At 35.5% G+C, this 14,577-nt stretch overlaps 2 protein-coding genes across 5 annotated transcripts in view; one reads left to right on the top strand and one right to left on the bottom strand.

Annotated features, from left to right (window-relative positions):
• Positions 1 to 14,577, bottom strand: part of LOC120351296 (formylglycine-generating enzyme-like) — a 46,610-nt gene that overhangs the window by 19,598 nt on the left and 12,435 nt on the right.
• LOC120348761 (U8 snoRNA-decapping enzyme-like) lies at positions 5,828 to 12,529 on the top strand. Of its 4 annotated transcripts, none has more exons than XM_039428004.1 (3): positions 5,828 to 6,693; positions 6,793 to 7,059; positions 12,308 to 12,529. In XM_039428004.1, the coding sequence occupies exons 1-3, from the start codon at positions 6,439 to 6,441 to the stop codon at positions 12,491 to 12,493; spliced, it is 708 nt and encodes a 235-aa protein (XP_039283938.1). In that variant the 5' UTR covers positions 5,828 to 6,438; the 3' UTR covers positions 12,494 to 12,529. The 4 variants fall into 4 exon arrangements, with proteins under 4 accessions (XP_039283938.1, XP_039283939.1, XP_039283937.1 ...); XM_039428005.1 differs by having other exon boundaries at positions 5,833 to 6,693; positions 6,774 to 7,059; XM_039428003.1 differs by having other exon boundaries at positions 5,833 to 6,223.

The following is a 14,577-nucleotide window of genomic DNA, read 5'->3' on the forward strand; positions in this document are numbered from 1 at the left end:
AAAGAGAAGCTACATTGATTTTGACAACAAATGAAATAAACAATCTTTCTGTCGATGACAAAAATTGTTCAAAGACAAAAACACTGTTCGTTAAACTTTTCTAAATTAAAACTCTAAAATCCTGATCAATATGAGATAAATATATGATTCATATATATGTCCCATATGACCAGGTGATACATTCAACAAAGCAGATGGTGCTATAGTGAGATCCACATTATAATAACAGTGAATTAAGATGGGAAAACAGCGTTGCCGATTCTCTGCCTGATTAATTATCTTTCTACATTGCCAAACAGATTTGGCATCGTTGCGGAGAAAGAAAAGGATAGTACTACCTGCTTTGTCAAATGATAGACAAGGATAGCAACACCAAAATTGATCAAATACTGTCATTATAACGTAGACCTCACTATATCTCTTTCACGCATCACAAGGTTGCCACATCGTTTATCAACAATGTAGAAATTCAACTAATTGACAAAATAGGGTAAAGGGTTAGGTTTTATTTAGAATATATTTAATAATGTTTCATAAGGATAGGTTAGGTTTTTGCTTTGGGCTGGGGTCCAGGTGGAGTTATGGTTTTGTTGTTTCAAAGGTGAAAGGATAGGCTAGGGGGTTAGGGGTTAGGTTATTTCAAGTTATATTCAATAATGTTTCATAAGGCGAGGTTAGGTTTTTGCTTTAAAATTGCAATTTGCTAGAAAGGGCTAGGGTACAGGTAGAATTATGGTTTTTGATATTTCAAAGGTGAAAAAATAGGTTAGGGGGTTAGGATTTTGCTTTGATATCCAAAGTATTGAATGTGAAAGGGTTGGGGGTTAGGTTATTTCAAGTTAAATTTGATAATGTTTCATAAGGCTAGGTAAGGTTTTTGCTTTGAAATTGCAATTTGCTAGAAAGGGCTACGGTACAGGTGGAATTATGGTTTTTATATTTCAAAGGTGAAAAGATAGGTTAGGGGGTTAGGATTTTGCTTTGAAATCCAAAGTATTGAATGTGAAAGGGTTAGGGGTTAGGTTATTTCAAGTTATATTTGATAATGTTTCATAAGGTTAGGTTAGGTTTTTGCTTTGAAATTGCAATATGCTAGAAAGGGCTAGGGTAAAGGTAGAATTATGGTTTTTGATATTTCAAAGGTGAAAAGATAGGTTAGGGGGCTAGGATTTTGCTTTGAAATTGCAATATGCTGGAAGGGATAACGGGTTTCTACAAAGATTTATGTTTATTAATGTTTTAAATATAAAAGGGGTGGTTACGGGGTTAGGTTTTTGCTTTGAAATGATAATATGCTGACTTAGTTATAGTGTTTTTCAACATTAGTTTAATAACAACCGTTATATTTTATTAATTATATTATTGAAAAGTACTCTTACTTCTATTGAATGAAATGATGATAATATATTGATTATTATATCGAATTTATTGATAAATCATCATTGGATAATAATATCATCATCAAAATGGAATGACGGCTCCAGTTACGGTGCTCGGTAACCATCATCACAAAGAACGTTACATTCAAAGATCTGACTGAATGGAACGGGAAAAAACCGTTACTAACACATGCGCGATACGGTGCTGTCTGAGACCAAGAGTGGTTTGTACTTAGACCAGTTATAGAATAGACACGGCCTATTGTATATTCATCATTGATATACGGAGTGATTCATAATTATGGTAAAATAATTCAATACGTGATAGTAGAGGTAAAAATAAGAAGAAAAATTCTCATAAACATATATCCATAAACGCTTCATTAGCGAGCTATACAGAGTGAAAGATTTCGTCTGGAATTCAGTTCCTCTGGTGAAAAACACCGATGCTGAATTGTTTGGGGACTAGTTTTTAAAAAAAGTATGGTGGATTCATATGTAAAAATATCTGAAAAATTGAATAAAACTAGTTTGGAAGCTGTAGTATGAGTAGTTTTTGAGAAAAAAGTTAAAATATGCAAGAAATCTACATAAAAAAACACAGACTTCTATGTTTGATACCCAATAACTTTCTTTAATGACCAGTAAACATATAATTTTTTGAAATAACAATCGTAGATAATTAAATTCTGAAAAGAATGATGTAAGCTGTGTAAACTAAATTTAAATAATAGTTGAATAAAATGTATTCTTATGTAGTACATTACACCACAAAAATTTGCTGTTTTATGAGGAGAGAACTAATAGCTCATAGGTTGTAGCTGATTGCAAATAAAATATTCGGTTTTTTATGAAAAGCTTGATTCCTATATGAAAGTAACATATTATCTAAATGACATTAAACTTATACCAAAAGACTAAAGATGATGATCAAAGTGACCTCCATTGTTCTTAATGCATATGTTCAGATGTCTTCTCATCAATTGTTGGACCCGTTCAAATATTCCAGGAGTCTGCTTTAATTATCATTCCTATCCTGTTCAAAATTCTTAATTGGAGTTCTTCAATTGTATCAATCAGAGTATTGTATACTAAGGTTTTCAAGTGTTCCCAAAGATAAAAATCCAAAGGATTCAAGTGTGGTGACCTAGCTGGCCATGGTACTGGCCCACCTCGGCCTATCCATTGATTTGGAAACCTGTGATTCAGGTGTTCCTGTTTACAAACAGCAACACTGAAGTGTGCTGGAGCTCCATCATGCATAAACCAAATGTATTGGCGCAACTGAAGAGGTACATCTTTTAGTAAGATGAATAGCTCCTCTCTCAAAAAGTCCAAGTAGATTATGCCATTAAGCCTGGGAGAAAGCTCACACAGAAGTAGATGATCTCCTATGATTCCTGCCCAAATGTTTACTGGAAACTGATGTTGTGGACGATTAGGATTGATGGCATGAGGATTGTCAGCTGCCCAAATTTGTTGGTTGTGGACGTTAACGATAGCAGCTCTTGTAAAGTGTGCCTTGTCGGTAAATGAAACGGTTGTTTAAAAGTTTGGGTTAACGAGTTTTTCTAAAAACCATCGGCAAATACCAGCACGGGGAATACAGTCTCATGGCAATAAAGTATGAACTTTCTGGAGGTGGTATGGATGTAATTGTTGCTCTTTTAGGATCCTCAAACTAATAGATTGATTGACATTAAACTGCACTGATTATTCTCTTGTGTTCTTCTCTGGATCTTCATAAATTTCATTAAGAACTTGATCCTCCAACTCAACAGTCCAAGTGGATCGGGGTCTGCCTGCATAAATGTGCTCTTTGGACATCAAAGAACCTGTTTCAGACAGACGTTGATGAATAGTGGCAAAAAACCTCGAACTTGGACATACTCGATTAGGAAAGTTTTCTTGATACAAACGTCTTGCTTCAGTTCTATTACTGTGTCCCATCCCATACATAAAATGCACGTCAGCTAATTCAGAGTATGAATGATGTCTGAAGTGACCTGCCATTTTTTTAAAAATTAACACTCAACACAAAAAAGCCAAGTGAAATGGTTACAAATAACTGGTTAATAGATTAAACAAAAAACACAGTGTGGTTACAGTAGGCCTAACTTACAGTTTGTTGTTTTGTTCAACAGTGAGCTAAAATATTTCTGAAAATGATTTCCAGCTGATAATTTCTTTTGAATATTTTCTCATTTAGAACAAAATAGATCAGCTGTTTTGGAACAGCTGTTATCCAAATCCATGTTTTATTTGCAATCAGCTACAACCTATGAGTTATTAGTTCTCTCCTCATAAAACAGCAAATTTTTGTGGTGTAATATACTACATTAGAATACATTTTATTCAACTTTTATTAGAATTTAGTTCACACAGCTTACATAATTCTTTTCAGAATTAAATCCTCTACAATTTTTATTTCAAAAAAAATTTTTGTTTACTGGTCATTAAAGAAAGTTATTGGGCATCAAACGTAGCGGGAGCGCATTTCAGCGGGAGCGCAGCTGGAGTTTACCATTTCAACGAATAATAATTTACATCCTTCTGAAATAACCACAATCTGAAAGTTTTCTATCCGATGACGACGTCACGGTTTGGAGATATGGCAGTAGATGTTGGCTTCAAAGGCTAGACTTCCCCGTGTCTATTCTATAACTGGTCTAAGGATACTACCATATCACCACATCATGACGTCAGCATAGAATAGAAAACTTTTCTGCAGCGTTTGTTTATACACAGAGAAGAGGCAACTGTGGCAAAGATCTGGCAACCCTTTTCTCCTATCTTCCTACACTGCCATTATAACGTGTACCTCACCATAGCAATGCTGTCCTAAATTGCTGCACCTCTGAATATAAATAGTTATATACTACAATAATCAGGTATTAGAGGACGAAATATGTGGAACACAAATGCTGAGTATGATTCGAAATTGGCGGTAGATCTAATTCCTTCCAAGATGGCGTATTATCGCTCTGTGAGCTATAAAAAAAGCTTTTGAGTATCAGCTGATAAACATGTGACAACTTTGTTTTTACAGCAGTTTCTCTTTGTCTCAGATACAGAGTAAAGCCAGCAACGGTCACAGCTATCACATAGTTATTCAAAAGTATTCTTTGAGAAACTATAGTGAGATCCACGTTGTAATGGTAGTGTGTGATTTGCGATGGTGTTGCTATCTTTGTCTATCGTTCAACAAAGCAGATGGCGCTATCTCTTTCACACATTGCGATGTTGCCACATTGTTAATTAACAATGTAGAAGTTCAACTAATTAACAAAATATTTTATCTCAATCATGAAAATTTATTATTACATATTCAAAAAATATATTTTCTTGACAAATAAAGTATGATCAACTATTTCAAACAACAATGAACAGTTGAATTCATCAGATATACCAGTATCAGCTGTTTGGTTGGCAAGACTGAGATCTGGCAAGCCCATTAATATATATAGATTCTCCATATCAATGGGCAAGCCTATTCTCCTATCTTCCTATACTGCTATTATAACGTGGACTTCACTATACCAGCTGATTGTGTGCCAACAAGATTCAACTTGTGCATCATAAAATGAATATGTTCAGTTCTAGAGAGTGCACCACATGTTTATGTTTTGTTCTAAAGATAAATAAATCGATGTTTATGAATAAGATGTTTATGTTTTGTTCTAAAGATGAATATATTTCCAGTATTATATGTGAAAGGGTTAGGGGTTAGGTTTTATTTAGGTTATAATCAATAATGTTTAATAAGGGTAGGTTAGGTTTTTGCTTTAAAATTGCAATATGCTAGAAGGGGCTAGGGTTCAGGTAGAGTTATGTTTTTTGATGTTTCAAAGGTAAAAAGCTAGGTGAGGGGTTAGGATTTTGCTTTGAAATCGAAAGTAGTACATGTAAAAGGGTAAGGGGTTAGGTTTTATTTAATAATGTTTCGTAAGGGTAGGTTAGGTTTTTGCTTTGAAATTGCAATATGCTAGAAAGGTTGGTTGGGGGTTAGGATTTTGCTCTGAAATTGCAATATGCTGGAATGAATTAGGGTTTTTTTACTAAGAGTTATGTTTATTACTGTTTTAAATGTAAAAGGAGAGGTTAGGGGGTTAGGTTTTTGCTTTGAAATGACAATATGCTGACTTAGTTGAAGTGTTTTTTAACATCCGTTAAATAACAACCGTTATAATTTCATTCATCGTATTATTCAAAAGTACTCTTCCTTTTATTGAATAAAATAATAATATATTGATTATCATATTGAATTTAATGATAAATCATTATTAGATAATAATATTATCATCAAAATTGGATGACGATTGGCTTCAGTTACAGTGCTCGGTAACCATCATCAAAAAGAACGTTACATTCAAAGAACTGACTGAATGGAACGGGAAAAAACCGTTACTAACGCATGCGTGTTACGGTGCTGACTGCGACCGAGAGTGGTTTGTTGTTTTTACTTGGACTTTTGTTTAGAACATAACCTTAAAACCTATAACAAAGGTTATCATGTTGTCATAACATAAAATATTTCACCTATTCTGTCATTGTAATTATTTGTATTCTTATTTTATAGTATTGACGTGTTCTATAGATTTCGAAATTGAGGTCTTCAATGTTTGATGCTGTTCAATCGTGTGTATTATCCGCTTTCTCTTCAGATCTTGTTGACAGAAATCAAAAATAAAACTTTTTCCAAGTGTTCTAAAATGTCTTGTGAAAGTTTAAATACAATTCTAAGATCTGAATATAAAGGAAGCACAGAGGGCTGTCATTGTTTGATTTATGCTAAAAGTAACGAGAAAATCTTTGGGGTATATGAACCCAGAGCCGCTGTCCTGGTGAGCAGAAACCTGCTTACTTAGACCATATTTATCTAACTTAAAGACATTTAATTATTATTTATTCTTAATCTTTGAATATATATTTTAATTAAAAATACATACATTCATTCTGTTTATAAATTAATGCGTTAATAATATCTTTGGCTTTGTTGGATCTGAATAGTAACTTTGGTTATTTAAAAATCTCAATTATATTCTCCCTGCGAAATTTCATGTCCAGTATGAACTTATTCTTGAGGTTGCCAGTTTCGGGCAGAATATTTACTAGTAAAGGGTTAGTGCACAACTACAGGTTTTCGAGCACAGCTTGGCCTTACGTGAAGGACACATATATAAATGATTTTAAAATCATAGATCAATCCAAGAACCATGAATATAGTAAAAGCATTCATGCATTTCATTGCATGGTATATGCAAAAATGAATGAACAAAATTTCACGATTCAAAGACCGAGAGGTTGTGCTCTGGTGAGTATTGCATTTATATTTTTAGAATTTATCTTACAGTAGAAATATCATGTTTGATGTGAAAACATTTATTATCTCAGACTACATTTTTGTTTTCAGATGCAAATGAGATTTGACGGCTACCTTGGCTTTCCTGGTGGTCTTGTAGATCCAGGGGAAGATGTCATACATGGATTGAATCGAGAGCTTGAAGAAGAAATGAATTTGGATCTGAGCAAGCATAAAGTCACTGAAAAAGATTTCGTATTCTCACAACACAGTAGTAGTAGGGAGTTGACATTACATTTTTATGCTTTGGAAACTACTCTTCCTGAGTTGGAAAAAATAGAAGCTGGAGTACATCAAGCCAAGGACTATGGATCAGAGGTACGTTATTCCTTTGAAAATAAATTTGTTAGGCCTATTTGTGATCGAAAAATCAATTAAAAAAAATTATTATAACTCAAAATATGAAATACAGTATAACTCAATTGAAATATTTCCTATGCATGAGGATTACAATAAAAAAATATAATTGAGTTGGTATTTTCGGGAACATTCAACCTCTCATTTTACCTTACTTATTGTATTTATTGAATAATTACATCATTTTATGACGTATATCATGCAAAAATATATTAATATCCTACATTTAAAAAAATAATTTCAACATAGCGTAACTACTAACTTCCATGCAAAATCTAAAGATTTTACTACAGTAGAACCTTGATAATTTGGACCTGTTTAATTTGTAGTGGAAACTCAGTCCCTGAAGAAGGTGAAGTAATGTATTTTCGTCCCCTCGATAATTTGTTGTTCAATTGGGTGCTGGCTTTTTCTCTAATCCATATATTTCGTATTCTATTATTCTTCCATATACCATGCAAGGGGGAGATTGTGCTAGGACTATGACAGGGCCGTGAGCTAGGACTGACAGGACAACACTATCGCTAACTAATTTTCCAGTGATGATGTTACGAAATGGAAATTACATTGACTTACTTGAGTACTTCTACCATTTCTGATGCCAAATTGCGCCTCCTCAAGGTATGGTTCAATAAAACATTCCAGCCTCTCATGCAGTATTCTTGAGTAGAGCTTGCCCGGTACGCTCAGAAGGGATATTCCCCTTTGGTTACTGCATTCTCTATTGTCCCCTTTTTGTAAATGGGAATCATTACAGATACTTCCCAGTCCTTAGGTATTCTCTCATATCTCCAGGCTAATCTTATCACTCCCAAGAGCCACTTTCTACCGATTGGTCCCATATATTTGATCATTTCTGGTGTGATGCCATCATGTGCAGGTGATCTTCCAAGTTTCATCTTTCTCACGGACACATCATTCTTCTTCTTTTATATCATCCTCTATAAGCAAGATATCAGGGTGCTCCAACTCTGTCATGTCTTCCTGTATTTTCTTCCCTCTCATCTCTGTTCTTCGTCAACTGATCAGAGAAGTACTCCTTCTATCTTGATATTACGTCTCGCTCATTTCTTGAGCATCTGACCCTGGTGAAGCCAGGGGTCAAGGTATGTCTTTGTGAGGAAATTTTGTTTTGGTTATCTATAAATTGTTATTTATACACAGATCGATCAATCTTTCCTCATCATTATTAATTTTGCTTCCACCATGCTTTCCTATCACTTGCTCCGTTCCTTTCGGTAAGTTTCCTACACGGCCATTCATATCCCCACACAGTATTACTGTACTTTTTGCTTCATCAATAGCCACCTGCAGCTCATCAAAGAAATGATCCTTTACTAATTGATCGTCACATGGAGCATATGCAATAAATTATCAAAGAAAAGGACTCGCAATTCTCTTCTATATCCACTCATGATTACGCTCATTAAAACATTTCCAGTCCTCAATCTTTTCCTTCTTATCCCTATGAATCATTAATGCTACTCCAGCTGCTGCTCGCACCGCAATTCCTGTCCCACTGAAGAACAGCAAATAATGATTATTCAACACAATACAGCCAGTTCCTTGTCTTTTTTCTTTAGGGCTACTTTTAATGTAAATAAAAATATAAATCTCAGTACCCTTTTAAATTATTCTGTCATATGTTTTTGTCATATGTTCCATAATTTGAAAGGGCACTGAGATTTATATTTTTTACTTTCCTTGCCCTATTACCATAGGTAAGGAAAGTATTGCTTTCCGAAAAAAAATAAGGTACGCCAATTTCTAAATTTCTATACGTTTCAAGGTCCCCTGAGTCCAAAAAACTGGTTTTTGGGTATTGGTGTGTGTGTGTGTGTGTGTGTGTGTGTGTGTGTGTGTGTGTGTGTGTGTGTGTGTGTGTGTGTGTGTGTGTGTATGTGAGTCTGTGTGTGTGTGTGTGTGTGTGTGTGTGTGTGTGTGTGTGTGTGTGTAAGAGTGTATGTGCGTCTGTGTACACGATATCTCATCTCCCAATTAACGGAATGACTTGAAATTTGGAACTTAAGGTCCTTTCACTATAAGGATCCGACACGAAAAATTTCGATCAAATGCAATTCAAGATGGCGGCTAAAATGGCGAAAATGTTGTCAAAAACAGGGTTTTTCGTGATTTTCTCGGAAACGGCTCCAACGATTTTGATCAAATTCATACCTAAAATAGTCATCGATAAGCTCTATCAACTGCCACAAGTCCCATATCTGTAAAAATTTCAGGAGCTCCGCCCCATCAATGCAGATAGATTCCCAATTATCAGGCTTCAGATACAATTGAAACAAAAAAAAATCAAGTGGAGTAGATTGAGCATGAAAATCTCTATAATTAATGTTCAGTAACATTTTCACCTAAAATTGAAAATAAGCTTTAAATTCGAGAAAATGTGATTATTCAATTGCAAATTATTGTTGATTCTATTAAATCATTCACTATGAAGAGACAGCAGACCTCATGTGTGTCTCCAGCGTTATTGCCCTGTCATCAGCTGGCTCAAATATTTGAATAGTAGACTTGAGATGCGCGGGAACACTAGCGTCAGTGATCAATTTTCATAACGGCAAGGAAAGTTGTGTGAGTGCGCCACACCAGATTTTTAATATCGGGGCACCGAGCTTAGCTCGTTATTTTTATTTATTGATATAACACAATTCTCTAAAATGATCGTGTTTTTATTCTACAGTTGACTACACGTCAGCTCATGAATTTCGGGGATGCAATATTTTTATTTTCCACAGAATCACTCGCTCCCTTTTTACTATCCACAGACGACAAAAGTCTCAGCTGTTTCAGCCAAAGATGAATTATCCTTTTAATGTCGTTCAGCAAGTTTTCCCAAGGATGTTCCAAATTTCGTGAAAATCGTTAGAGCTGTTTTCGAGATCCTTTGAATATGAATAACCAGATAACCAGATATAAAAATATAAACAGATATACAGAAATTGCTCGCTCAATATAATAGGATTTACATTAAAAGTAGCCCTAAAGAAAAAAGACAAGGAACTGGCTGTATTGTGTTGAATAATCATTATCTGCTGTTCTTCAGTGGGACAGGTATTGCGGACCGAGCAGCAGCTGGAGTAGCATTAATGATTAATAGGGATAAGAAGGGAAATATTGAGGAAATTTTCATAAATGGCATTATTTTTATTTTATAAATAAAAATATAAATGGCATTAATGTCCGAAACATGTGACAAAATAATTTAAAAGGGTACTGAGATTTATATATTTATTCATAAGCCAGTTCCTTTCTTCTTTATCTCTGTAATTGCCAGATAATCAACCCTGGTTTGCCTTATTTCTTCCGTCAATTCCAATTCCTTCCCCCTCGACCCCCCACATTCCATGAACCAATATTCAAAGTTTGTAAGGTTCATCTCTTCTTAGTCCGTAAAGTCCTATCCGTTTTCTCTCGATTTGTTTGTCTTTTAGTAAGTGTAATTTTTAGATGCACGGGGAACTGGTCCATGGCATCCAATCCAGGTGGAGGGAACGCCTCCTATCGACTCCTGGCCACCTTGAAAGTGAAGAATTTAGGATAGCTGGGAAGTAATGAAAGATAAGCCCCATGCCCTTGAATGCTCAAGAGCGATGGGGCTTGAAATGAAGAAGAGTTTGACCAGATGTTCAGATATACAGACTGAAAAGAGAATGGCTCACAACTAAGTCAATAGAAAATAGCCAATCTAGTATCTAACAGCTCCAAAGCATGAATAAGAGAAGAAGGGTGAGGGGAGAAGAGCTTTGGAAATTAATTCGATTCAGTTCTTCAAATCTAGGTCTCCATCTTGATTTGGATATCCAGGCGCACCGCGTGGAGGCTCTTCCAGCTTCATTAAAATGATGTTAAGGATGTTGTGTTGGATAAAATTGATGCATTGGAAGCGAACTTTTGAGGAACGTAATCATTCCAGTGATTGAGTTATTGGCGAATTGAGTACTACTGGCTCATAGCGACCTGCTGCACATGTTGGTCTTGTGGTTTACCTCCAGTCCTCAGCATTGTGTGATTTATGTTTAAATTTCCTGTTCCAACTCCTTCCATGGAATGCCAAACAAGCACTTCAACATCCAGCACCCTGTCATCATACAAAAATACTCTGATTTATTCATTAATTGCGGGTGATGCCAACATCAGCTTTTTGCTTGTACGTGGGTAAGTGTGTTGGTCAATATTGATGAGATGATCAAACATTTATTCCATCGGTGGAAGGAATTTGAACCTACGAACCAGGTGGTACTATCAGATCGAAATTTTTATTGTAACGCTTCTTACCACTAGACCAACCTGGCCGGCAAATTGAAACACTAGAGCTGAATGGAAAAACAGACGCTAGCCCAAAACCAAAATCTTTTCTGTATCATCAATTTCATCTGCACTCATGGATCTTTCCTAAAGGTACACACATATCTTCACAAACTGAAGGTGCAGCCTGATAGGACCAACTCTCACCTCCAGAAACAAAACATGGTTTGGTGTATGACGGGAGACAAAAGATCTTCTAGTGAAAGAACTGCTGTATACTCTCAACCACGGTATATAGAAGAAGACGGTAGGTGTCAATGCGCATGCTTGAGCTAAATTTCCGGTGCAGCTGACATCACTTTATATCCAATCATCTGTTTTTAACAAATAAGTTTCATAAATTGCCAATAGGTGCTAAAAACCTCGGTTGGTGGCGATGACGCAATCTAGCTGGCTGGTCACTGCGCACACATTCCATGACCCCTACCGTTTTCATCTAAATACCATGCTCTTAACCACATCATAGTGCTGCATACGAAATTATTGATCCTCCTACAGCATCAAAGATTTGTAACTTGTATCTGAAAGGAATTATCAAAAAGGAAATTATTGAAAATATTTGAAGCCATTTATAATGAGAGTGAAACTGCTCAAGCCTCCCATCATTTCTGGAAATAATTATTTTCATTTAGGCTTTCCATTCTATATTGTATCAAGGTAATTAGCAAACGCCTATTGAGCATGATAAGTATTCAATTACATTGAATTCTTCAATTCAATGAGTACTGAATAGATAGAAATATTTGACAAAATCATATTATTAAAATCATTTATGAAGAGATTCACATAACTTGGAAATAGTAGCTGGACCTGAATGTGGACTGCTAAACTAATTTGGTACAGTACAATATTTCGCAATTAAGACAGAGTCCTCCTTTTGTTGAAGGTTTTGGGTTTGGTGAGAGTACCCCTCTACACGATGCGTGATGGCTTCAGAGGGTTTCCTGCGTTTCTCACTCATGCGTTCATTGGCAGTGCAAGAGAGCAGCTGCTTCACACCTTGCAGCATTTGAAGATAATGACACCTCAGGAAATTTCCAATGCACTTTCAGCTAAGCCAAACAAAAGCTGAAGATCAAATAGCATCACTATTTTGTAAATTTAACAAGCAAATTTTAATTACAAGTATCATCCTCGCTTTTTATCAAAATAATCGATGAAATCGATAAGATAATGTAAGACCAAATTCAACTGATGGCATCAAGAGAAATTATTATTGTAAATTCCAATATAGGTTATTCTTTACTTCAACCTTCTATTAATATAGAACAGGACTTCCCTCGTGTAAGCTCCAACTTAATGAATATTTGTTAGGGCTATTCTGTCCTAGCATTCAATAGGAACTTGAATAAAAACTATTCTTATCATAGGAGAAAATAATTGGTGTTTTAATTGGATTTTGGAAACCCAATATTAATGGTATTCCTTCAAGACGAGGAGTTGACCATTTTGAGCTTCATAGATTTGAATTAATAAAAAATTAGATTATGTGAGAAGTATGGGATTTGGTAATAGTAAAAATGCAAAATAAAAAAATTTATGCAAATTCTATTTATCCTTTTTATATTTCCCTAAGAAAAAACAAATTGGAAGTTAATTGCGTCCAACTTACTATTACACCATTATTTTTAATATTGTAGCTCATTCCATACAACTAGCAGTACTTTTTAACGTTAAGGACTTCAAGTTGTCATACTATAGGTACGGATTATGTTTCAAGACAACCTGTTGCTTCAAATGGAATAATTGAGATGGCAAGTGGACTAGCCTATACAGTAGAATCAGAGGTAGAACTGTTTATTGGGGAACAGTACTGTATACAGAACTGAACAGTAGACTGGGGATTCCAGATGACAGTGTCACGAAATAATTGTAGGTTGGCTGCCCATTTGACTAGTAGCGAAATAATGCCTCATATGAGTAGAGTGGCTGTCATTTAAGCTGTATTTGCACATAATAGTGACAGTGAAAATATAATTAACATGAGTTGTAATGGGATTATGTACAATCGCTCGACCGGGCTAGATGGGAATAGTCCAATTAGAACGTAAAGGAGTTATATTTTCACTGTCACTGTTGTGTGCAAATACAGCTTTGGTCTCTGCTTCACTGAGCTGAGCGATCTCCCACGCGGTGAATTCCTCCATTAACTTGGCAATTTGTTGAAAATTGGGACCGCTTCCCATCCGAATTATCGAAATTACTTTAAAGCTACTTTATACGCGCCTCCAACCATCTCCGCACCAACCTCCCTCCAACCAACCCGCTCCGCCCCCGCTCTGCACTCGCACCGATCATGAACGTTACGGGAGATGTTAGCTCTTCTCGAGTTCCACTCTTGCTCCCCGGTCGATCATCAATCGCTCTGCTCGAGTGACGTTCGGTTGCGGAGCAGAGCGAAAGTCTGTACGCACCTTAAGATATTGTTGATTCAAACACTCAATGAGACAGAACTTGAAATTCATCATTGTATAAATTTACTATCAATAGATTGACAATCAGTTGGATATCAAGTTTATTGTGAAGAGATTTAGTTATTCATTGTTATTGTTCTAAAAGCAATTAAATAAGATTAAAGTCATAATAATTTCTATTTAAGCTGGTCAATTGGACACAAACTTCCTACTATAGACAGTGATAATCATTAACTCCCTCATTTTGGTTCTAGAGCCAAATTACAATTTTTATTAAAACTAATTTTGGCCTTATTTATAATTAAAAAATAGGTCTACATGGGTCCCCAGAATGGAATGAAGAAATATGAAGTTTCACATTTCATATACCGTATTGACTACAATCAGAGTGACGTTCAACTGTCAGCTTCCCTTAAGCGGCCCATAGACGAACAACTTGGTTGGCCACTGTTTCCCACAGACGGTCAACCTGCTTTTGCCAACTTCATTTCCCGATCAGCTCTGCTACTGTAGCGTTTACAGAAAATAACGATCTCTTATCTTTCATTGAACTATACTAACTGTGTGACGAACCTGGTTGTGAATAAATAAGGCTTTTATATAATATAACCTGGTTATGAACTAGTAGTTCTGTGAACAGTAGAGCTCACGCAGTTTTCTCATCCACAAGTATCTGATGTCACCTCTTCTAGTTGAATCATAATTTACTCTTAAAAACTGTTATTTGTTTTCTCCTAGATCA

Source organism: Nilaparvata lugens, chromosome 5 (assembly GCF_014356525.2).
Source record: "Nilaparvata lugens isolate BPH chromosome 5, ASM1435652v1, whole genome shotgun sequence".
Classification (NCBI taxonomy): Eukaryota; Metazoa; Arthropoda; class Insecta; order Hemiptera; family Delphacidae; genus Nilaparvata; species Nilaparvata lugens.